This window comes from Balaenoptera borealis, assembly GCF_965194805.1.
Source record: "Balaenoptera borealis genome assembly, chromosome: 9".
Lineage (NCBI taxonomy): Eukaryota > Metazoa > Chordata > Mammalia > Artiodactyla > Balaenopteridae > Balaenoptera > Balaenoptera borealis.
The window spans coordinates 34602854-34628110 of record NC_138873.1 but is presented as its reverse complement, the minus strand read 5'-3'; the positions used below and the strand labels follow the sequence as shown (position 1 = coordinate 34628110).

The 25257-nt window shown below is 36.7% G+C and overlaps 1 protein-coding gene across 6 annotated transcripts in view; it reads right to left on the bottom strand.

The window, feature by feature from the left end:
• Positions 1-25257, bottom strand: part of PTPRK (protein tyrosine phosphatase receptor type K) — a 546316-nt gene that overhangs the window by 70778 nt on the left and 450281 nt on the right. For all 6 annotated transcript variants that reach the window (XM_082406089.1, XM_082406090.1, XM_082406087.1 and 3 more), the window contains exons 12-13: positions 23109-23382; positions 20122-20158 (exon numbers count right to left, since the gene is read on the bottom strand). In XM_082406089.1, the coding sequence (XP_082262215.1) occupies positions 20122-20158; positions 23109-23382 (311 nt within the window). The remainder of the gene's footprint in view (positions 1-20121; positions 20159-23108; positions 23383-25257) is intronic.

Below are 25257 nucleotides of genomic sequence, written 5' to 3'. Positions count from 1 at the left end.
ATGCACTGGTATGGAAGGTTAAGTTCTATAACAGTGGTTCTCAGTAGGGCAACTAGTGACTTCTGGAAGCACCTAGAAAATGTGTAGGGACATTTAGGTCTCCCAATGATTACAGTTGAGGCTCTATAATATTTAGTTGTGGGAGGGCAGAGCAGTCTGCATTAATACATGTTGCAGTCTGTGATTCTAAGAATAGCAGCAAACATCAGAGTATTCCACATGTTTTTTGTGTGGTTGTGTCCAATCATTTAGGTAATGAAGTACACACTATCTTAAGTTATTTCCTTTAGCTCTTTTATATATTAGTGTTGGGAAACTTTATTGATTACTTTTAAAAATTATGTATGTTCGTACACTGAATGGATTTTGTTTCATGACAGTAAAGAAGGCCTTACCAAATAGTTGTTATTTTGAGGACTAGTATGGTTTGGGAATCTCTGTTCCATAAAAATTCCTCAAAATATGAACAAAAAGAGGTCCAGGCAATTAAGGCACAGGGAATCCAAGGGCCGAGGGAGAATGAGTTCAACAAAACCACTGAGTTTTACAAGATCTTATATTCTGTGGTGGCCACATCATGGTCCTAGGAGCAGCTCCATTCAGGAGATCTTTGGAGACAAATAGTTTTTCAGATAACCAAACTCTAAGTTGGCTGCTAGTAACATAGTTGTATAAAGAACACTACCTTTATAGGTAAGAAATTATTACCAAAAAAATATTTAAGAGGGGAAATGATAGTTATAAGCCATAGACAAAAGAGAATATAAATAACTTTCATCAATGGAAAATGGCAAGAAAAACAATGTAGAAAAGTAGGGTGTCAGTGCCTACGGATCAATAAACATATCTCATTCATCTTTGCTCTCCTGAGACTGTTTATACTTAATACACAGCATGACACATTCTTAATAACATATTGAAATAAATATAGGAAATAAAGAATTAACAAAATGACCAAAAAAAAAATAGGTACCTCTCAAAATTATAAAGTTTCCTTGAGAAGGACTACCGATAATCCCTTTTTTTCTCTTTTTAAATTAATGACCTGATTTCTTTCAGTCTTCCTCCTAACTCAGTCTTTTAGTTGTGAGTCTTGTTCACAGTGCCACCCGCCCCCACCCTTTTATCTTGAGCTGATCAGATTTTTCTGCCTCCTCTCAGTAAGCAGTCCTGTGTATCTGATCACTAGACCTGGGTCTCTGATGCTCATAGATCCTCTTTGGGAGAAACAAGAGACATTATATACTAAGTCGTTTAAGTCATCCCAGATAAAGACTGAATTAATTTACACCTCAGGGGAAATTTGAAACTGGAGTCTCCTATCCTGAGGTTCTTCTACTTCCTGCAGAAAAGTTAATTTAGGTCATTTCCTGATACCCTGCATGATGAGCAACTGTTCCTGTGAATGAATCCAAATAAAAGCATGAAGAAAATGCAGGGCAAGTCAGTCTTCTGAGAGGGTTCTCCACCTGAGGCTCCAGACTTCTCAGAGTCTCCTGGACCTTGGCCTATCAAGGCTTAAGACGCTTACTTAAAATATTTAGAAAATCAAATTTAGATTTCATTATTCATATGATACTAACACATGTAAGTCTAGCATAATTAGGATTTTAGTACATATTTATCTCAATGAAGTCTTTATTTTGATACAGAAAAATAGAGAGAAGGAAGTCATGTTTTAGGCATCTGCAGAAATCATTTTTAGCATCATTTCAGTAAATAAATATCTTGTGATCATGACAAGAGATCAGGGAGATGAGCACATCACAGGTTATTTGGGCAGGTCTAAAACTGAATTCCTCTGAAACAGAAGTAGTCCACAGTTTAGCAGTGTGAAATATTCTTATATTTTCTCTGCCATATATTACTTTAGATGACTGTATATATCATGGTGAAATTTCGCTTTGTTTTTTAAGAATTTTAAAACAATTATTATATTGAGAGTAAAACTGTAATTTTTGCTTTACAATAAATTTCCATGTGGTTTTAACACCGATTCCCCAAAACATATGTTCTTTATCAACAAACAGGATATACAGCTTAGATGTTTTACAGCAATGTTTCACAGACATCATATATTGAACACTGAAAAAGATTTCTATCCAAACATCTGGTAAACACAATTCAAACTGAACTTAGCTGGTGATGTGCATATTTTTCTAACTTTTTTTCAGCTTGGATATATATCTTAAAAGAGATGTAACCATTTTTTTTCCAGGAGAAGTTTAAAATACTAATGTACTTTATGTATTTTTTTATGATTGTTGTGACATTTGTCTTGTTGTCACTCTGCAAAGTATTGTGTGACTTTTTCAAATAGCTACTTTAAACTGGATTAAAAATTTTTCTTAGCAGTGAATTTAAAAATACTCTCCACATTTGCCTCTGCCAACCAGCTTACCAAATGAATCCCAACTTATTCCTGTGGCTACTCATGATTTCCTCCACTCTGATTATTTTTTGACACATTTTGTTTGCTTTTAAAGAATAAAAAAAAGGACACTTTTCACAACTTCTATGAATACTTCCCCACTCACTGTGAGAATGTCTGAAGAATTCTGAAATCAGACGGTCAGTGATTAATAAAAGCATATCATAAACCAAGATGGTTTACAACCTATTGTAGCTCAGGAAATGTTACAAAACCGCTATGCACTTGAAAATATTTCAAAGCAAACTGAAGTATTTCCAGGTTTTCTCAAAGCAGCAGACTTCAATAAAAGACTTTGGAATGTTTGTTAATTTTTTTCATTCATCAACTTGAAACAAAATTCACCACATAAATAGTTAACTGTGTTCCTGTGATCATCTCTTCATTCTTTACAGGATGGTTTTAAAGCAACAATCAGTGGTATCAATATGTGGATCATTTAACAATAAAACCCATTAGACAAGCAAAATCTTAAAAGACTGGTATCAGTTAGTAGTGATAAGGGTATGGAGAAACCAGCATTCTAATATACTGTTTGAAATGTAAATTTATATAATTCTTTTTGACTGTAATTTGTAATATTTTAACATATATATATGACTTAGAAATATCACTTTTAGGAATTTGTCCTATAACAGAAAATATAAACATCTTAGCCAACAACGTTTAATGCACTATTGTATGTAATAGTAACACTTTTGAACATCCTAAATGTCCACCAATAGGGGAAGGATTAAACATACATTCACACAATGGAATATCTGTATTTTCTAAATTGAAAATATGTCCAAGACATTTTAAGTTAAAAAATGCAAGCTTCAGGGGGGGACTTTCAAGATGGCGGAGGAGTAAGAAGTGGAGATCACCTTCCTCCCCACAAATACATCAAAAATACATCTACATGTGGAACAACTCCTACAGAACATGTACTGGACGCTGGCAGAAGACCTCAGACTTCCCAAAAGGCAAGAAAATCCCCACGTACCTGGGTAGGGCAAAAGAAAAAACAAAAAACAGAGACAAAACAATAGGGACGGGGCCTTCACCTCTGGGAGGGAGCTGTGAAGGAGGAAAAGTTCTCACACACTAGGAAGCCCCTTCACTGGTGGAGACGGGGAGTGGTGTGGGGGAAGCTTCAGAGCCACGGAGGAGAGCGCGGCAACAGGGGTGCCGAGGGCAAAGCGGAGAGATTCCCGCACAGAGGATCGGTGCCAAGCAGCACTCCTGAGAGGAGAGGCTTGTCTGCTCACCTGCTGGGGCAGGTGGGGGCTGGGAGCTGAGGCTCGGGCTTCGGAGGTCAGACCCCAGGGAGAGGACTGGGGTTTGCTGCATGAACACAGCCTGAAGGGGGCTAGTGCACCACAGCTGGCCAGGAGGGAGTCCGGGAAAAACTCTGGACCTGCCTAAGAGGCAAGAGACCATTGTTTCGGGGTGTGCGAGGAGAGAGGATTCCTTCCCTGTCTGCCCACAGAAGGTAGAGCACCACCTAAATGAGCTCCACAGACAGGCGTGAGCTGCGGCTAGCAGCGCAGACCCTGGAGACGGGCATGCAACGCTAATGCTGCTGCTGCAGCCACCAAGAATCCTGTGTGCAAGCACAGGTCACTATCTGCCCCCCAACCACAACCCCGGAGCCTGTGCAGCCCGCCACTGCCAGGGTCCCGTGATCCAGGGACAACTTCCCCAGGAGAACACACGGAGCGCCTCAGGCTGTTTCAACATAATGCCGGCCTCTGCCGCCACAGGCTAGCCTCACATTCCAATTATAACTACCATACCCCTCTCTTCCCCCCGGCCTGAATAAGCAAGAGCCCCCTAATCAACAGCTGCTTTAACCCCGTCCTGTCTGGGTGGGAACAGATGCCTGAGGGTGACCTAGAAGCAGAGGTGGGGCTAAAACCAAAGCTGAACCCCAGGAGCTGTGCGAACAAAGAAGAGAAAGGGAAATTTCTCCGTGTAGCCTCAGGAGCAGCAGATTAAATCCCCACAATCAACTTGATGTATGCTGCATCTGTGGAATACCTGAATAGACAACGAATCATCCCAAAATTGAGGCGGTGGACTTTGGGGGCAATTGTAGACTTGGGTTTGCTGTCTGCAACTGATTTGTTTCTGATATTCATGTTTATTTTAGTATAGTTGTCAGTGCTTCTTATCATGGGTAGATTTGTTTATTGGTTTGGTTGCTCTCTTTTTAAAAAATTATTATTTAAATTTTTTAATTTTAATAATTTTTAAAAAATTTATTATTATTTTTTCTTTCTTTTTTCCTGCCTTTTCTTCTGAGCCATGTGGCTGACAGGGTTGTGGTGCTCCAGCCTGGTGTCAGGCCTCAGCCTCTGAGGTGGGAGAGCCAAGTTCAGGACACTTGACCACCAGAAACCTCCCTGCCCCACATAATATCAATCAGAGAGAGCTCTCCCAGAGATCTCCGTCTCAGTGCTAAGACCCAGCTCCATGCAATGGAGAGCAAGCTCCAGTGCTGGATGCCCCAGCCAAACAACTAGCAAGACAGGAACACAACCCTGTCCATTAGCAGAGATGCTGCCTAAAATCGTACTAACTTCAAAGATATCCCAAAACGCACCATCAGATGTGGCCCTGCCCACCAGAAAGACAAGATCCAGCCGCACCCACCAGAACACAGGCACAAGTCACCTCCACCAGGAAGCCTACACAAGCCACTGAACCAACCTCACCCACTGGGGGCAGACACCAAAAACAATAGGAACTACAAACCTGCAGCCTGCGAATAGGAGACCTCCAAACACAGTAAGTTAAACAGAATGAGAAGACAGAGAAATATGCAGCAGATGAAGGAGCAAGGTAAAAACCCACCAGACCAAACAAAGGAAGATATAACAAATGTAAATATTTATGCACCCAACATAGAAGCACCTCAATACATAAGGCAAATGCTAACAGCCATAAAAGGGGAAATCGACAGTAACATAATAATAGTAGGGGACTTTAACACCTCACTTTCACAAATGGACAGATCATCCAAAATGAAAACGAATAAGGAAACACACCTTTAAATGACAGATTAAACAAGATGGACTTAATGCATATTTACAGGACATTCTATCCAAAAACAACAGAATCCACTTTCTTCTCAAGTGCTCATGGAACATTCTCCAGGATAGATCATATCTTGGGTCACAAATCAAGCCTTGGTAAATTTAAGAAAATTGAAATCATATCAAGTATCTTCTCTGACCACAATGCTATGAGACTAGATATCAACTACGGAAAAAAACTGTAAAATACACAAACAGGGAGGCTAAACAATATGCTACCAAATAACCAAGAGATCACTGAAGAAATCAAAGAGGAAATCCCAAAATACCTAGAAAAAAATGACAATGAAAACACGATGACCCAAAAGCTATGGGATGCAGTAAAAGCAGTTCTAAGAGGGAAGTTTACAGCAATACAATCCTACCTCAAGGAACAAGAAAAATCTCAAATAAACAACCTAACCTTACACCAAAAGCAATTAGAGAAAGAAAAACAAAAAAAAACCCTAAAGTTAGCAGAAGGAAAGAAATCATAAAGATCAGACCAGAAATAAATGAAAAGGAATGAAGGAAACAATAACAAAGATCAATAAAACTAAAAGCTGGTTCTTTGAGAAGGTAAACAAAATTGATAAACCATTAGCCAGACTCATCAAGAAAAAAAGGGAGAAGACTCAAATCAACAGAATTAGAAATGTAAAAGGAGAAGTAACAACTGACACTGCAGAAATACAAAGGATCATGAGAGATTACTACAAGCAACTATATGCCAATAAAATGGACAACCTGGAAGAAATGGACAAACTCTTACAAAAGCACAACCTTCTGAGACTCAACCAGGAAGAAATAGACAATATAAACAAACTAATCACAATCCCTGAAATTGAAATTGTGATTAAAAATCTTCCAACAAACATAAGCCCAGGACCAGATGGCTTCACAGGTGAATTCTATCAAACATTTAGAGAAGAGCTAACACCTATCCTTCTCAAACTCTTCCAAAATATAGCAGAGGGAGGAACACTCCCAAACTCATTCTACGAGGCCACCATCACCCTGATATCAAAACCAGACAAAGATGTTACAAAGAAAGAAAACTACAGGCCAATATCACTGATGAACATAGATTTAAAAATCCTCAACAAAATACTAGCAAATAGTGTCCAACAGAACATTAAAAGGATCATATACCATGATCAAGTGGGGTTTATCCCAGGAATGCAAGAAATCTACAATATATGCAAATCAATCAATGTGACACACCATATTAACAATTTGAAGGAGAAAAACCATATGACCATCTCAATAGATGCAGAAAAAGCTTTCGACAAAATTCAACATGCATTTATGATAAAAACCCTCCAGAAAGTAGGCATAGAGGGAAGCTACATCAATATAATAAAGGCCATATATGACAAACCCACAGCCAACATCATTCTTAGTGGTGAAAAACTGAAACCATTTCCTCTAAGATCAGGAACAAGACAAGGTTGCCCATTCTCACCATTATTATTATTCAACATACTTTCGGAAGTTTAGCCACAGTAATCGGAGAAGAAAAAGAAATAAAAGGAATCTAAATCGGAAAGGAAGAAGTAAAATTGTCACTGTTTGCAGATGACATGATACTATACATAGAGAATCCTAAAAACACTACCAGGAAACTACTAGAGCTAATGAATGAATTTGGTAAAGCAGCAGGATACAAAATTAATGCACAGAAATCTCCTGCATTCCTATACACTAATGATGAAAAATCTGAAATAGAAATTAAGGAAACACTCCCATTTACCACTGCAACAAAAAGAATAAAATACCTAGGAATAAACCTACCTAAGGAGACAAAAGACCTGTATGCAGAAAACTATAAGATACTGATGAGAGAAATTAAAGACGATACAAACAGATGGAGAGATATACCATGTTCTTGGGTTGGAAGAATCAACATTGTGAAAATGACTATACTACCAAAAGCAATCTACAGATTCAATGAAATCCCCATCAAACCACCAATGGCATTTTTCACAGAGCTAGAACAAAAAATTTCACAATTTGTATGGATACACAAAAGACCCCAAAGAGACAAAGCAATCTTGTTTAGGAAAAACAGAGCGGGAGGAATCAGGCTCCCTGACTCAGACTATACTACAAAGCTACAGTAATCAAGACAGTATGGTACTGGCAAAAAAATAGAAATATAGACAATGGAACAGGATAGAAAGCCCAGAGATAAACCCACGCACATATGGTCACCTTATCTTTGATAAAGGAGGCAAGAGTATACAATGGAGAAAAGACAGCCTCTTCAATAAGTGGTGCTGGGAAAACTGGACAGCTACATGTAAAAGAATGAAATTAGAACACTCCCTAACACCATATACCAAAAGAAACTCAAAATGGATTAAAGACCTAAATGTAAGGCCAAACACTCTAAAACTCTTAGAGGAAAACAGTAGGAACACTCTATGACATAAATCAAAGCAAGATCCTTTTTGACCCACCTCTTAGTGAAAAGGGAAATAAAAACAGAAATAAAGAAATGGGACCTAATGAAACTTAAAAGCTTTTGCACAGCAAAGGAAATCATAAACAAGATGAAAAGACAACCCTCAGAATGGGAGAAAATATTTGCAAATGAAGCAACTGACAAAGGACTAATCTCCAAAATATACAAGCAGCTCATACAGCTCAGTATCAAAAAAACAAACCCAATCCAAAAATGGCCAGAAGACCTAAATAGACATTCCTCCAAAGAAGATATACAGATTGCCAACAAACACATGAAAGGATGCTCAACATCACTAATCATTAGAGAAATGCAAATCAAAACTACAATGAGGTATCACCACACATCGGACAGAATGGCCATCATCAAAAAAATCTACAAACAATAAATGTTGGAGAGGGTGTGGAGAAAAGGGAACCCTCTTACACTGTTGGTGGGAATGTAAATTGATACAGCCACTATGGAGAACAGTACGGAGGTTCCTTAAAAAACTAAAAATAGAACTACCATATGACCCAGCAATCCCACTACTGAGCATATACCCTGAGAAAACTATAATTCAAAAAGAGACATGTACCACAATGTTCACTGCAGCACTATTTAACAATAGCCAGGACATGGAAGCAACCTAAGTGTCCATCAACAGATGAATGGATAAAGAAGATGTGGCACATATATACAATGGAATATTACTCAGCCATAAAAAGAAATGAAATCGAGTTTTTGTAGTGAGGTGGATGGACCTAGAGTGTCTCATACAGAGTGAAGTAAGTTCGAAAGAGAAAAACAAATACCACATGCTAACACATATATATGGAATCTAAAAAAAAAAAAAAAAAATGGTTCTGACGAACCTAGGAGCAGGACAGGAATATAGATGCAGACGTAGAGAATGGACTCAAGGACATGGGGAGCAGGGAGGTTAAGCTGGGACCAAGTGAGAGAGTAGCACTGACATATATACACTACCAAATGTAAAATAGATAGCTAGTGGGAAGCAGCTGCATCACACAGGGAGATCAGTTCAGTCCTTAATGACCACCTAGAGGGGGGGATAGGGCAGGTGGGAGGGAGATGCAAGAGGGAGGGGATATGTGGATATATGTATACATATAGCTGATTCACTTTGTTATACAGCAGAAACTAACACAACATTGTAAAGCAATTATACTCCAATAAAGGTGTTAAAAAAATGCAAGCTTCAGACCACTCTCTTAGGATGATGGCAAATTTTTAAAAAATCTATCTTTAGGTAGAAACAGAAATATAGATATGCCTCTATGATCATAAATAAGTCTGGAAAGAGATCCCCACATTAGGTAAACATGTAAAATTTTGTATCTACAACACAACCTTAGGTTGGTGACTTGTTTCACAAAATCTGAACAAAAACACCTCCATAGTTTTCATACAGGAAGATATTTGTTTAATGCAGGTTCTTAGTTAACTCTAGATTATAACAAGTCTATAACATAGACTGTAAATATCCTACCAAAATGAAAAGAGAAGCATCCTATTTCCAAGAACAGATCCTGGCAGAGTTGAGGAATCTCCCTGAAGAAGATGATAGCTCATGATTTAAGACAGATGTGGCCAATGACTATTTTTACCCCAAACCTGCTCTGCATAGTAACTGCATACAGGTGTCCTGCTCTCCATCCCACAACCCTCTCACTTGAAGCTCAATATCTGGCTGAGTGCCTGACAGAGAGTAAGCACACAATAAATACATTGTGGATGGATGACCAAATTCCCAATGTTTAGCAGCTGGTGGAACAGGTAGGTGTAGGGAATTAAGCAATGGACAAAGATGTAGTCCAGGGATGACTATTGGCCACAATGATGATGTGAAACTTATATTTAAAAAAATCACAGACCAACAAAAGTAGTTGTTACCATGAGCACTTCTGAAAATCGATATGGTAGGAAGCCTATAGAAAAGCTGAATTATGTGAGGTGAAGTCTTAGCTACATACTTCCTAGGATCTATAGTTTTCTTTCTTATTTCTCCACAAAAATTTTCTTATTTGCTCTTGTCTTTAGTGCACTGTTAGATCACCACCAATGAACCACGTTTACTTCAAACTATCTCCCCTACTGGCTGAATATGTCAGAAGAATACCTGGCCAATACAAAGCAGCTTTTCATAAAGGAGTCAGAACTGAGATGATGGTATCAGGGAAAGCAGAGGAAAGTTTTACTAGTAGAGTGAAATCCTACCTCAAAGGCATAGCCTAGTTGGATTTTCACCTGGGAAAGAATAGCAGCAAAGAGACCAAGAAAGCAGGAGGTATACAAGAATTGATGGTTTCCTCAAAGGCAAAGACTGGGACTTTAAAGGCACAGATGTAAAGCCAGGTGTTGTAAATAACAGCAACAGCCAGCAAAGAAAACACTGTCTTTTTGAATTTACAATATGGAAGGCACACCTGCACACACAAACATCTATCAGGAAGAGTAACACTGGTTTAAAAGGACAATTTGTATATTTCATGAAAGGCCAGTGGTACTTAAACTGTAAACTTCCTTCTGCTACCACCAGGGATATACAAAATGTGGTGATAATCACTTTGTCACCTCTAGCATCATATTTACAAACATGAATTTCTGCATTTCCTAAAGAAAGGACGCGGAAGTGGTAATCTCTTTGCCAGTAAATTCAGCAGGGGCTCTTGGAATAAAGAGCAGACAATGAAAGAAGTGAACAAGATTCCGAATTTTAAAGTTCAGTTGAAATTCGTGTAAAAAACGGAAGGTGACAAATCTAGAACTATTTCGATGTTTGGGTGATAACATTCATTTTCTGTCTTTAAAATGAAAACACACTAAATTATATGTGTTCAAGTATGGGGCATTTTTTATATCTCAATTTCACAAAATCTGAGAAATTTTTATTTTTAAAAGAAATTAGAATTTTACCATGATTTTTACAAGGGTAATAGGTGCTACATAATTTACTTGAGAAAACTGATCACAAAAATACCCACTTTACTAATCTAAAAGTCTTAAACACATAAAACAAATCAAAAAATGTTATTCACTGTCTTTTCCTCCTATCAATCACACATAGTGGTCACTGCTCATTCAAGAAAGATCCAATTAACTTTCTACTCTAATGCCATTTATTAAATCAGAGAGATAATCTTTAAAGTAATCCACATTTCATTAAAAACTGAATAGAATGCATAATTTCAGACACTAAACTGATAGGGGATAAAGAATACTTTGTGTATTATGGAGCAATAATCATAAACCAATGCTCTATAACACTCTGCAAATGTGCTTCAATGAGGCCAAACTGGATTTTAATCTTTTATTCCTACAATCGGATAAATACAGAAAAAAAAGAGAGGCAGAGCTCATGTTACCATAATACTGCAGTAAAACTAACGTAATCCTTTTGATGTGGGGATTCACTCTAAAGACCTGTTTTTAATTACTAAGAATAAAAATAATTTAAGTTTTCTATTGTTTAGCATTTGCCTTGTTCAAAATCAAAGGATTAAAATAGGGAATCTGTACTGCCACTATATAAAGATAATAATACCAACAAATAATAAATGTGTGTGTGTGTGTGAACGTGTGTGTTTGCAGAAAGGCTGCACGTTCAACAGTGCTTAGAAATCTCCTCACCTACATATCCAAATTCATCGTTTACAAATTTTGCTTCCCATATAACTGCAGAACACAATTCAGCTAAATTTCTGGCGCATATAAAGGATCCTTTTTCTTACAGTTTCCAGCAACATGTTCCTCATTTTCTTCTGAGCCCTTGTCAGTAGACACTTCAGCATTCACGTTTCTACTGACAGTATGTTAAAGGCAATTCAAGCTTTTTCTGTCCTGCTCCTCAAAATTCTTCCAAGCCCCTGCCCCTGCCCACTTCCAAAGTCATGTCCATATTTTTAGGTATTTGTTACAGCAGGACCCCACTTCCAAGCACCAAAATCTGTATTAGTTACTTTTTATGCTGTAACAAATTGCCACGCATTCGTGAGTTAAAACAACACAAATTTATTATCTATGGTTCTAGATGTCAGAAGTCCTAAATGAATGTTATGGCACTGAAATTGAGGTTTGGCAGGCCTGTGTTCCTTCTGGAGGCTCAAAGGGGAAAATCGTTTCTTTGTCCTTTCTAGTTTCCTGAGGCCACCTGCATTCCTGGCTCATGTTAATATTCTATATATAACAGGTGTGTGTATGTAAGCATTATTTTCAATTTCAAAAATAGTTTGTTACAAAAATAGAGGAAATGCTCTTGAAATTTCTAAAATGTCTGCAAAATAAACTAGTAATATTTTCTTAATGTACAACTGCTAAAAATTATAAGAAATAAGTATAATAATAAGTTAATAAAGTTCAATTGGCTTCTTAAAATGAATTAAAAATCATCACTAGCCAGAAATTTCCCATCAGTAACTTTTCTGTTTTTGGAAACTGCCCATTACTTTAGCAGAATACTTACACAGCATACATACTTAGATTACACACACAATTTTTATTCTAGTTTTTCTAGTCTTTAACTACTTTCTAAACCTACTCTCCTCATAAAGAAAAAGGTAAAAATTAATATAAGAAAAAATAAAATGAATAACTCAAGCAAAACTTTTCTTTCTACATAATTTTTTTTACATTCTAAGACTGTAGTATAGTTTAGATGGAAGGGAAGCAAAAACTGACTTGGAATACCAAGAGGGCAAACTTTTTATTCATTAATTTTTTTCTTTTTCTGTAGATTAAAAAGAAACACTTCAAATTATTACTCAAGTATGTCAATAAAACAGAGCCGTAGTAAAAGAAGACGACTAATATATCTTCAAGGCATTGAAAAGTGAAATAATTCTGGACAATAATATTCATTCATTCCAAAGAGACTGCATTTATATTAAATATCAGGCATGGACTTCACAAATGTAAGCGGATGTTACCCCTACCCTCATAAACCTTACACTCCATCTAGACAGTTCTTCATCCTAAGAAATTTCGGAATAATATATAATTTGGAGAATCATTAGCCTTTGACTTCACTGTAGAAATATTATGCTTTTCTTCTACTCTAGTTTTTTAAAAGCAAAGGAATATTTTAGCTTTGCAAATAAGTTGAAAAAAATCTACTAGCTGTTAATTTTTAGTAACTTTCTCTGTATTAAAAAAAAAAAAGAATTTACAATGATAAGGCCTTTGACAGAGCACCAGGAAATATTGCTGCCTGACAGAGGTTAGTTCCAAGCCATGAATCACTGATTTAAGCTTTATTAAAATTGTACTTCCTCCCTGCTTGGTTTCACTTAGATATACTTTCGTTTTCCTCGGGCTGTAGTCTATTACCAATATACTTTCCTGCAATTCCCTCCCTTCTGAGTTGAAGAAAAATGAAACCCCAAATCAGATTAATTTTTGAAAACGAGTACATAGATACAATAGGCAAGAAGAATGATGCACATTCTTTTCCTTTGGGAGAGAAAGGGGTGTGAGTACCAGCCAAAGTACTTAGGCATTCAGAGGAAGAACAAAGTTATTCTTGCTGATTACAATTTTTCAGAAGAGCTGGCAGCTTCCTCAAAGCTAATTCTATCCTCAGGACCAAGAAAAGCCCCACCCCTACCCAGAATTTCTTAATAGCCAGACTAAAGTATCACAGTTGACCTTAGTTTCCATCAGCATAAAAAGCGGTATAAATGGATCTGAAAATTTCTTCCTGATGCTTTACCATTTCCTTCAACATGTAGCTGGCAAAATATAAAGCATCTTCGTAAAATTTAAGAAATTAAGGTTAGTGTTTTAGAGCCTGAAATCCAATTAAATATATTTTTTTCTTCAGACCTCACCCCTACTTTCAAATCCCCCTTCTCTGCAGCTGTGAAGGATACTGCCCAAGAGTGCAATTTAAGAGCCGAGATTGTTGAGATGTACTCAAGTTCATGTGTGATAAATATGGTGGGAATGAATTCAGTCAGAAAGATTCTACACACGTGGTACAACCAAATGGAGCTTCCATGGTATTACTGTAACTTCTTGACAGGCTAAGTGTTCTTTTTCTTCTCATGCTTGTTATTTTTGAATGCCTGATCACTTAAAATAAGGCACTTTCATCCATCTGCACACTCAGAGAAAAGGGCACCAAAAAAAAAAAATTTGACAAAAGGAGCATAAGACAAAACTAAAACTATGAAGCAAATGTTTTTTAAGAAACTATTCTTTATCCAGTAATTAGGGAATAAATAGCAAAGGAAGGAAGAAAGAATAAAGTAAATAAAATATTACCAGTGTTTGTATGCTTCCATATATATTGGATAAAATCTTCCATGCACACCTACTCTTTTGTGACAAGCGAATTTTTCTTAATATTGGAATGCATGTTTAACATGCATGCTAGCAGTGAAGTCAAGATATTTTGAGGGGTTGGCAAAGACCTATATCATCACTGTTTAATATAAGTAATATTCTGAATTAATAATGATCTGATTTAGACCATTCCCAGGATGGGAATATACAAAAGAGTTAAACCAACACCTTTCACAATCACAGGTCAACTTTGGGTTTATCAAAAGAATAAATAAGCTGATATTAAATGAATGGATGAATGGACATATGCTTGCTTTAGTGTTTGGAATTCTCTTCTTTCCATGGCTTCTAGAAGAACCATGTGGGTTCCCCCTTTCCAGCTCCTTCGAGGACCAAGTAAGGATAATCCTACCAAAGTACATATGCCAAGGCAACAAACGGGTTCCTGATATTCTAGACTGACACCTAACAGGAGATTCCCTACTTTTAAAGGTCAATGATTGAGTTATATGGACTTTAAGTGCTCTCTTCCAATCGTTCCATGAAATAGCTGGTCCTTTATACCTCATCTTGGAACCAAACTACTATTTTTCATTATTATTCCTAAGGGGAAATAAAAATCAAATGTCAGTTCAGACACTACCTGCTGCAAGTAACAGATTACCCACCAGTAGTGGTTTTGATAATAAGGACATTTATTATTTTCACACATAAATATTTGGAGTTAAGGAGTTCCAGCAATGGGTATCTCAGCTCAGAGTTGTTAGGGCTTTGAGTTGGCTTATTTGTTTTCTTTGATGTTCTCCTCTTTTTAGCCAATTTGGTTCTCAACTTTCTAAATATCACATCCTTACAAAATAATGCTCAAAATAAGATGGATGGGTTGGGGGTAGTCTCTGCTATCTCTCCTTTCCAAAAGTCAGGAAGAAAAAATTTTCTTGGAAGACCAGTGATTATCAAAGTGTAGTCACCTGAGCAATGGCATCAGTCTCAGCTGCAAACCTGTGAGAAATGCACATTCTTGAGCCCCTCTCCAGGACTACTGATTCAGAAATTGTGGAGTTGAGGCTCAACAATCCGCTTTAACAAGCCCTCCAAGTAATTCTGACTCAAGCTAAAGTTTGAGAATCGCTAATTAAGACCAATCTGATTCATCCCGAGTCTGAGCTCACCTTCCCTGAGCAGCGAAGGTAATTTGCCCTCAAGGTCTTTGCATGTGTTCCTTCTGCCGTGAAAGCTGCTCCCCTACATGGGTCCCTTCCTCATTTCCTTCATCTCACCAGTGTGTCTTTCTCTGATAACTGTATACAAAATAGCAATGCCCTAGACACAAGTCCCAGCATTCCCTATCCTCACTTACTGCTTTATTTCTCTGCAAAGAATTTGTGTCTGGTCTGTTTCCCTCTACTGGGATTTAAGTTCATAGAAGTTAGGGCTTTGTCTATATTTATTTACTGCTCTATCCCCAAGGCATAGAACATTGTTTGGTGTACAACAGGCATTAAATAAATGCTAAATACATGACTGGCATATTGATATCCAAATGAAATTGGAAGAAGTCAAAGAATGGTTAATGGGTAGACAAACAGCAGTTTGCCAAAGCAAACTATTTACAAATGGAGATTTGGAATAAAATCCATTCTTGACTTGAAAACTTAAGGGTTTGTCACAACATAAAAAGTAGCTGTATTTCATTAACTTAAGAAAAAAATCCTCTTTTTAACCTTAAATGCTATGTTCAAATAAATTTACTTATATTACACTTTTCTGTTCTATTAAACTTGATAGCTTTTATTGGAAATGGACAGATTTTACCAACAGAGGAACCTCCATCGAAATTAAAATTTTAAGTTACCAGTTTTCTTCTAAAAAAAAAACCAGAAATGCAGATGAGGGGAAATTGGACACAATCAAAATAGTTTCAAAATGTAAACTACTTATATAAACAGATTATAATACTTTCAATTTCATATACTATTGGTCTTATTTCTTAGTTTTATTCTAGGGAATTATTTGATATCTTGATTACTTATCAATGCTTGCTTGCTTATAGAATAATTTTATGTAAATTGAGTATGTGGTTCCATAAATGATTATTTATATAATGAGAATATTTTAAATGATATAATATGCTAGATATTATTGACCAAGATAAAATAAAAATTCAATTGAAATGCATCTCTTGTTAGTTTAATATGAATAAAGCATATTTCCTGAGAACTACTTTTGAAAACCCACTGAGTAATTTCTATTATAATCATATAATATTTTCATATTTAAATCTAACCATTAAAATATCACTCACTGAATAGTTTCCTTGAGAAAAAAATAAAAGTTATAGTGGTACACATTCTTTATGGCACCATGGCACAAGATTCTTAGCTGCTAATTTACAAATAATTTTGTGGGTGTATATCAGTTTCGAGCATTGTTATAAATTATATGTAAAAAGACATAAAGCAAACTGATATCAGTGGTCAGTTCTTTCAGTGGTCAGAGAGACTTGTGCCTATACATGTTGAGCATGCAAGTTGCACGACGCTCTTCACTGGACAAGTGACTTTCCAAGCTTGGCCCTTTTTCTTGATGTACAAAAGAAACCTTTCCTGAGACTTATTCTCCTTTTTGCTTTCCAAAGATAGCAGCGGACTAAATTCCTTTTCGTATGTTTACAATTTTGGTTTTGGATATGCTATTTTATAAACGGTATGACTTTCATGATTTCCAGTATAATTTAGATTAACCCTTCCACTCCATTCCTGACACATATCTTCTCAAGGACTTCTTAACTAAATGTGAGTCAGAGAGCAGGACCAATGATCCCAACCACAATGAACCTAACTCCCAGAACGCTTCTTTTGTCTCATAATATATATTCACATCACTATTTATTTTAGACATTATGACGTTGATTATTCATATGTTTTCTTTACCAGTCAACGTATGTATTCTCTTTTTTTGTTGGCTACCAACAGGTGTGACTTCCAAGAAGGCAGGAAACAATCCATTACATTGGAAATTTTTTAGAATAATTTTCACAAGTCAAAATATTTTCAAAATGATCATGCTATTCTAGTGTGTGGGCTACTTGTTCTTGGCTTTTAAATTCTTTCACATTTCCCACAAGAATTTCCAGTGCCCTAAGTCAGTACAGTGCACACATTTTTAAAAAAATTTATTTATTATATTTTAATTTATTTTTGGCTGTGTTGGGTCTTTGTTGCTGCGCGCGGGCTCTCCCTAGTTACGGCGAGTGGGGGCTACTCTTCGTTGTGGTGCGCGGGCTTCTCATTGCAGTGGCCTCTCTTGTTGAGGAGGATAGGCTCTAGGCCCACGGGCTTCAGTAGTTGTGGCGCGTGGACTCTAGAGCGCAGACTTAGTAGTTGTGGTGCAGGGGCCTAGCTGCTTCGGGGCATGTGGGATCCTCCCTGACCAGGGCTCGAACTCGTGTCCCCTGCATTGGCAGGCAGATTCTTAACGAATGCGCCACCAGGGAAGCCCCAGTACACACATTTTGAGTATACACCTTAATAGGTTTTTGCCTATGTATACTAGACACCTGTGAAATATTGAATCATTCCTTGCCCAGAAGGTTCCTTCTTCGCTTCCTAGTCAATATGGTTACGTCATTTAATAAGTGTATCTTCAACATGCCCTGCCAGAAACGTTTTAATTTTCATACTGAAAATTTTTATACCAAAGCTGACCATACTTGTATGCTGTTAGTTTAAAACATAGTCAGGCAAAAAGTAATTTTACCTTAATAATGTGTTTTTTTTCTATGTAGAAAAATGCTAAGTGTCCAGAGAAGGCATTACATTAGATCTGGATAGAAACATATTAAAAATAAACAAATTAAAAAAAAAAAAAAAACCCTTACTTTTTCCCCAAGTAATCTCTATCAGGAAAACTTAAGTTTCATTTTTATTTTTATTTCTTTCATTACTACAAAACACAGATTATGTCCTTCTGAAGCAAGGTACGAAAGGATTATGATAATTATGGTGATGATAAAATTGCAGTTAACTCTTAACTGATAGTTATAGTATACTAGGTACTATTCAGGCATTTTGTATATATAAATTATTTTAATCTTCACAATAATAGTAAGGGGTAGGTACTCTATCATTCTTATTTTTAGAATGAGAGGTTAAATATTTTGCTCAACTTTAAAGAACAGTAAGAAGGGGCAAAGTCAGGATTTGAACCCAGATAGTCTGGGGCCAGATTTCTTTCACGCAGTAAACCACACTGTCAACCTGAGACCCAGATGTACAGCAGGGCTAGATTATTAGGTAAAGAAGAAACTACCACAAATGGACCCTATCTTACTACCTCTGAGTTTCTGGCAAATATTCTATGCCACATGGTAAATCTAATTTCCATAATCCCAACTCTCCTGCAGTCAAAATATAATGATATTTGTCATCATAATTTTATTTGTATTGAGCGTGGGACAAAATGACACTTAAGCTTATATAAATGCAAATAATTAAATAGCCGAATAAGAAAATTTTAAATTTTAGAATCATTTATCCATATCTAAAAAACTTCTCACAGGCTGACATGAGACCATTTTACATTTCTGGTTCTATTTCAAATCCGGAAAAGCATAGGTCCTAAATGCCATCTGCTATTATCTTCTAAAAATTTCAACTTTAACTCTTGATCCATATGCCAAGCTTTTAAAATAAAATAAATGCCTATACATTATATGCATCTGTATATACTTTCTCTTTTCCTTCATTTAGGATTGCTTTATTGGTTAAAATATCATGAGGAATCTCAGTATTTGAATTGAAAAAGTGTATATTTTTTCTCTTCTGTGAAGCTTTTTTATTACTCCTCATGAGTCAAGGGAATAGTCTTTTGTTATTACCTTTACAAATCAAGAGTATAAAACAAATGCTTAATTGAGCAGATTGATGATTAGATGGAGAAAAATGATGAAAGGAAAGATGCCAGCACAAACAGAATATGGCCATTCATTTTTACTCCAAATGAATCAACTACTGCTCATGAATGGGGGCCTAATACTAATTCTGGCAGCAAACCACCCAAAGCACCAACCCTCTGTGGAGCCCTACCTCTGCATGCGAACAGCTTTTTCTCATTTCTCTTGCTAGAATACATACACCAAGTAGCTCTCTCTCCCTTGTTGGCACAGTCAAATAACTCTTAAGTGAAGGATTATAAACATTGTGAATGCAGGAGACTTTCTCCCACTCTGAACTCTAAATATTCATTCAAAGATGAAAATGTTTTCTCTTAAAGAAACAAGGCAACTAAACTATAATATGCAATATCAGGAGGAACAGCCTTGGCTATTCCCAGATCTAATTTCTTGGCATCAGTTGGATTAAAAAATTTTTTTAAATAAAAAAAAAGTAAAGCATCTTCAATCAAACTGCACTACCAATATGGACCCGTCTCTGTCCATACCCTTGCATATGCCTAGACTAGCTCCATCTTTTTGTGTTTGATTGTCTACCACAGAAAGTAACAGAGGTTTTTAAATAAGGAATATGCTATTTTCAGCTGATATTGCTGAGCTTTTCCTAATATGTTGGCTGATCAGCAGCACAAGACCTTTCAGATACTAAATGGCAGAAACAAGTCCTTCTAAAGTTTTCTAAATCTTTCCTATTCTCAAAACAAGACTCCAGTCAAATACTAGAGGATGGAAAGTGTCACTCCATTACATGTTAAAGACACCCAAGTGAGTCAGAGAACTTGGCTGGCAGTTTAACTAGGCCCTACTACAAATACTCTGTAATAGAAGTGCCACCTTTAATTAGCCCTGAAACAGGGAAAAAGCTCTTTCATTTTAGAAAGTTGGTGAATGGAATTTGGGGGAAAAAAAAAAGCAAACCTCTTACCTTTGGTAGCAATTCTTACACACTGGGTTTTAGTTTCCTGAGGGAGAAAAAAAAAAAATGAAAGAAAACGGTCAGTTATAGATATTTCATAAACTATAACTAGTATGAAGATCAATCTGGGGTTATAAAACAGGTTTATAAAGAATAGAATAGCGGTATTAAGGACATGATTCTTTATTTATGTTCATGCAGAGATTTTTTAAAAATCTAAAATAACTTTAAAAAATTTTAGTATTTTCTAAAGGTGTAGGTATCTGTCTTCACCTTGTAATGAAACAGGCTATCTTGTCTGGGACAAGCAGTATAGCATTCTATTTGCATTTACTGTACTTTCTGAATGATCAGAAAGAAAAATGTATTTGCAAAGCTAATACAAATCAGACCCAAATATAAATTTCTTTCTGTTTTTTAAAAAAAAATTTATTTATTTATTTGGTTGCACCAGGTCTTAGTTGCAGCAGGGTTCCTTATTTGAGGCATGTAGCCTCCTTAGCTGTGGCATGCGAACTCTTAGTTGCGGCAGGCATGTGGGATCTAGTTCCCTGGCCAGGGATCGAACCCAGACCCCCTGCATTGGGAGCATGGAGTCTCATCTACTGCAGCACCAGGGAAGTCCCCCAAATATAAATTTCATTTTCACCTCGTAGCTGTAGACTCAGACCAAAGCTGAACATTATATACTTTCACTTGGATCTCAGCATGACTAAAGAGCTAAATGATGAAAGTTAGAAAGATCATCAAAAAATTGCATCACAGTTGCAGCATATTTTATCTGTTCTTTTCTCCTTTTTAATTTAGTTGTTAGGGATTAAATATTTCTTGGTGGGATTATTTTCCTCCTCTTGCTAGACAGATGGGATTGAGGAAGTAGAAGTAGAAATGGTAAAAGACAAGACATTTCAGAATTTAAAAAATCTCTTTTTCTTCTGTTTTTAAATGTTGTGGGGTGGTACTAGGGTGTGGAACACAGCACTAGGTCTGCACCTCATTCCTTCAGGATTTAGTTCATTCAGCTTATATCTTTGAATGTACAAGAGGTTGGAAAAGATGTTAAAGACAGTGAACAAAACAGAGGCTATCCGTTTTCAAGGTGCATTTGTAACTCCATCTTGAGCAGTTCTATAGATTGATAAACCAAGACTTTATATACTTTTCTCTTAGGCATTTGTTATTTTTAAATTAAACAAAATAAAGCATTGAGGGGGAAATTAGTAATTAAAAATGAAAATCTGCACTTCTATTATTTAACTGTGACCTGAAGCCTTCCTAGTAAGCTCCAAGAAACTGTTTCACATGCCCATAAAGGCTCAAAGGGACTTTGATTTCCTAAAAGCAATTGCTGTTAAGTCTATCAGGATTACCAGCCTCTGCTGACAGGAGCCATGTCAATTTTAAAACTTTTTTCCAAGATAACTGTGAAATATATTCTTGCTACTCTGTACTTTGATTAAACCACATGTAGATATATTAGCAATTAGAAGAGAAAATTCATATCAAAGCTTTTAAAGAGTGCCAGAGAAAATTCTTTGTAAGTAACAGACATTCATTAACACTTCTCTCATACCACAGACCAAGTAACAAAAGTTAATTTGGAATCTCTCACCTTTCTAAAGATGAATACCCAGACACTGAACCATGCTACTTTATACCCAGAATGGAATAAAACTTCCATGGTTGTCTCTTTTTTGAGCAGTCCCATCATGGTAGTGGCATGGAATGATGTGTGGGTGGGAAGTGGGCAGCCAACTCCCACTTAGGTAAAAATAAACTAGAAGATGAGAAGAGCATTTTAAAACATGAGCAGCCTCTGGCTTTGAAGTACATCTTAGAAGATGCTGTGGCATTTTTCTTTCCATATACTGTAAACCAGCCATGCAGGTAAGCACAAAGATAAAGCTTGCATTCAAAAGCAGCCAGTCAATACCCTAAGTTCTCACGGCCCCTTACAGAAATGCAAATGGATTGTTATATCTTCCAATGAAACTCTTCCAAGATATAATAGGGCTTTTGCAATTGGATAGCACATATTTCACATCTGCCAGTTACCCACCTCAGGGACTCAATTACCCAAACCCAGCAATTTCCTATATAGCTACAAGTACATAAAAATGTCATTCTTCTATTGAATTTTAAGTTGTAGAAGGTTTCTACTCTCAACATTTTTTTTTTCTACACCGCCCTGCAAAAAAAAAAAAAAATGTTTTAGGAAAGAAAATCTTTCAAGAGAAGAGCATGAGACATGAAAGGCCAGGTTATTTCCCCACGTATGGAACCACTGGTAGTTTCTAACTTCCTGTTGTGTTTCCCTCTTCAATACTCATTTGGGATCCATGGCAGTGTTCAAAAACAACTGTGTCCAGAATGGGAAGAAGAAGGGCAGCCAGGGAGATGGAAAAGAGACTTCTTTAACCGCACAGCATTCCACCCTCGCCAAGCTGCCTTCTGTTTCGGTTTTGTCACGATATACCTCAGGCGCCCTATTACTTTGTAATCAGAGGACTGTTACTAGTTATTTGCTATTTGGCTTGTAACCCCTGAAAAGTTTATAAGGGCTTATTAGCCTGCTGTGGAACACGCATTCTGTTTATCCTGCAGTAAATTTAATCTTCTGAAGCGTGCCACTATTGAGCAAAGAAGACAAAACAATGCTCCATATTTATTGGGGCTGGAGTCCCGGCAGCAGCGCATCCACCTTTTCAAATCATTTTACTCACCATTGCCCTTGTGGGCTTTCCTGAAGAGCGCTCAAGGAGAAGCAGTTACTAGGAAACAGGAATGCTGTGCGATGTAATTGGCATGGGGCCCCAGCCCTACAGTAGGCCCCAAACCGTGCATGTTGCTGGGAACAGAAACAACACACCCCCTACACACCGATTGTTTCTCACTTTTTATTTTTTTCACCTGACAAATGTTACTGAGTATTTATAAAATTCGACAGCAGCTTTTCCTCAGGTCAGTGAAAAAGCAAAATCTTGGAGGAAGCTCACCTTCTCCACACTGCTCATTGCCTGGAAATAGATGTTGTATCCTTTGCGTGGAGCCAAAGGGGGGTTCCAAAAGCCCTGATAGGTCCTATTATCGCCCACCGTGAATGGGGCAGGTTCGGGAAGATTCCCTGGGGGTAGTTCAGCAGCGAAGTAGTACGGTGCACCCCCATTCATGGCATTTTGGTATGTGACAGGAACCTGGTAGCATTCCATGGCTCTGGCTTCTCTCTTGGTTCGGTGAGGGTGCAGTTCCTCCACAACAATCTGATAGGCACTTTTTGGAAAAAGAAAAAAAAAAAAAAAAGCACACATTTAGAGATTCTAGATAGTGAGATTTCTCAAAAAAGGAACAGGGTACTTAATGTCAACACGCAACGTTTCAAAGTCTTTCAAGTCAGACTTAACCTCCTGCATTCTGGTTTTCAAGCTATTTCGCAGTAAAATAGAATTTCACATGGATTCTGCTTCCCTCTAACCCCAATGTAATTACTAAGGACCTGAAGAAAAAAAAAAAAAAAAAAAAAGACGAATCACCACAGAACTCTATGCATTTTTAAATGTTGAGAGATGAACCACCCTAATAAGGAACCTGACATTAAGCAGAGACACATCATACATTAAGTTCTTTGTCTGATATTTTAAAAGGTTTAAAGTTAACATTTTCCTTTGAAATCATAGTGTGGAAGGCCCAGCTCCAAGGCCCAACAGAGTGACTGCCTCAGGGCGGGGCTTGAAGCCCCAGTTTGTGATTGTCATAGCGTTAGAGACAGAATGTGCTGACAGGCTTCTCCACCTCTTGACCTTGCCATGGCATCAACTTCGGCTCAGAGCTATGCAGATCTAAAGCACAAGTGACACACTGCAATACGGGCACAGATGGACAGAAATCTGTCCTCGCCACCGAAATAGACTGCCTCCTTCTGCTAGAGTTGTTAATAATAAAATGTTACAAATTGTAGGAACAGATGGCATTTGGCCTATTAAACCTCAAACTTAAACCTTCTAATACCTTTCTTAAAAGTCTTAAAACTTTTCTCTAATAGCTAATCTTTTACAGAGGAAAGGAGAGAGAAAATAATGCAACTTTAAAATAAAGATCTGCCTCATCACTAATTAAAATTTTAATCAATTTCTGCAACTGGTATATTAATAATTTTCTTTGTAGAACATTCTTTAGGCAAACTGTTTTTAGGTAATGTACAACTGAGAAAATTGACATTATCAATATATTTTTATATATTTTGTATATTACATATATATTATGAATTTAAAAGAAATATATTTTAAAATTCCTGACAATTATGAGAGAAGGCACTATGGTCACATATAAATTAAATATAAATAAGCTGTGTGTAGGTATGTGTGTTTGAATCTTGAATTTCCAGGCAAATATGCTCATTCTATACAGAGAAACCAGTTTCTATTCAAGGGATCTCCAGCAGCAATAGAATATTTTCTTTAATGAACTTCCAAAAAATAAAGAAAGGCGAGAGAGAGATAAAATTTGCATCGAAGGCAATTAAACATTAAATTTTATGCCACTTTAGAATCTAGTATAAAACTCTAACTTAATATAAACTCTGTTATACCTAGAAACAGAAAACTTAACATAGATTAAGAGAAAGGAGCTTTATAAATTAAAGATTTTCTTTTCTTCCTAATTATTCAAGTTCCCATTTTCCATTAAAATAATGCTAAGAAATTGGTAGGTTGGTATCCATCTCCTTTCCTTTAGAAATAGGACAGAAATTGTACAAATGTCAGAAATTGAGATTTGGGCAAGTAACTAAGGCAGAATTCTATGTTATTTGAAATTATATGTACTGCATCATTCTCTATACCTCTGCCAAGTTGGGTCTCTAAGCTCCAGGGAACGCTATTGTCAAGATACATGCTCTCTGAGGGGTCTGTGGAGCAGGCACTTGTCACTTTTAAAATATAGGAAATACATAAGCATAGCCCTTGGAGAGAAAAAAAAAAAGGAGCGAGATCATAGCTGACATATGGTATGTTAGGCAAACCTAGTCTTTTCTTTTTCTGTTTATTTTTAATTTAGAATCTCTATTTGTATGTTATACATCTGTGTATCCTGTGGATACATACATATGTGCAGATAAACTCTCACATGCACACTCCTCAAATAAATCTA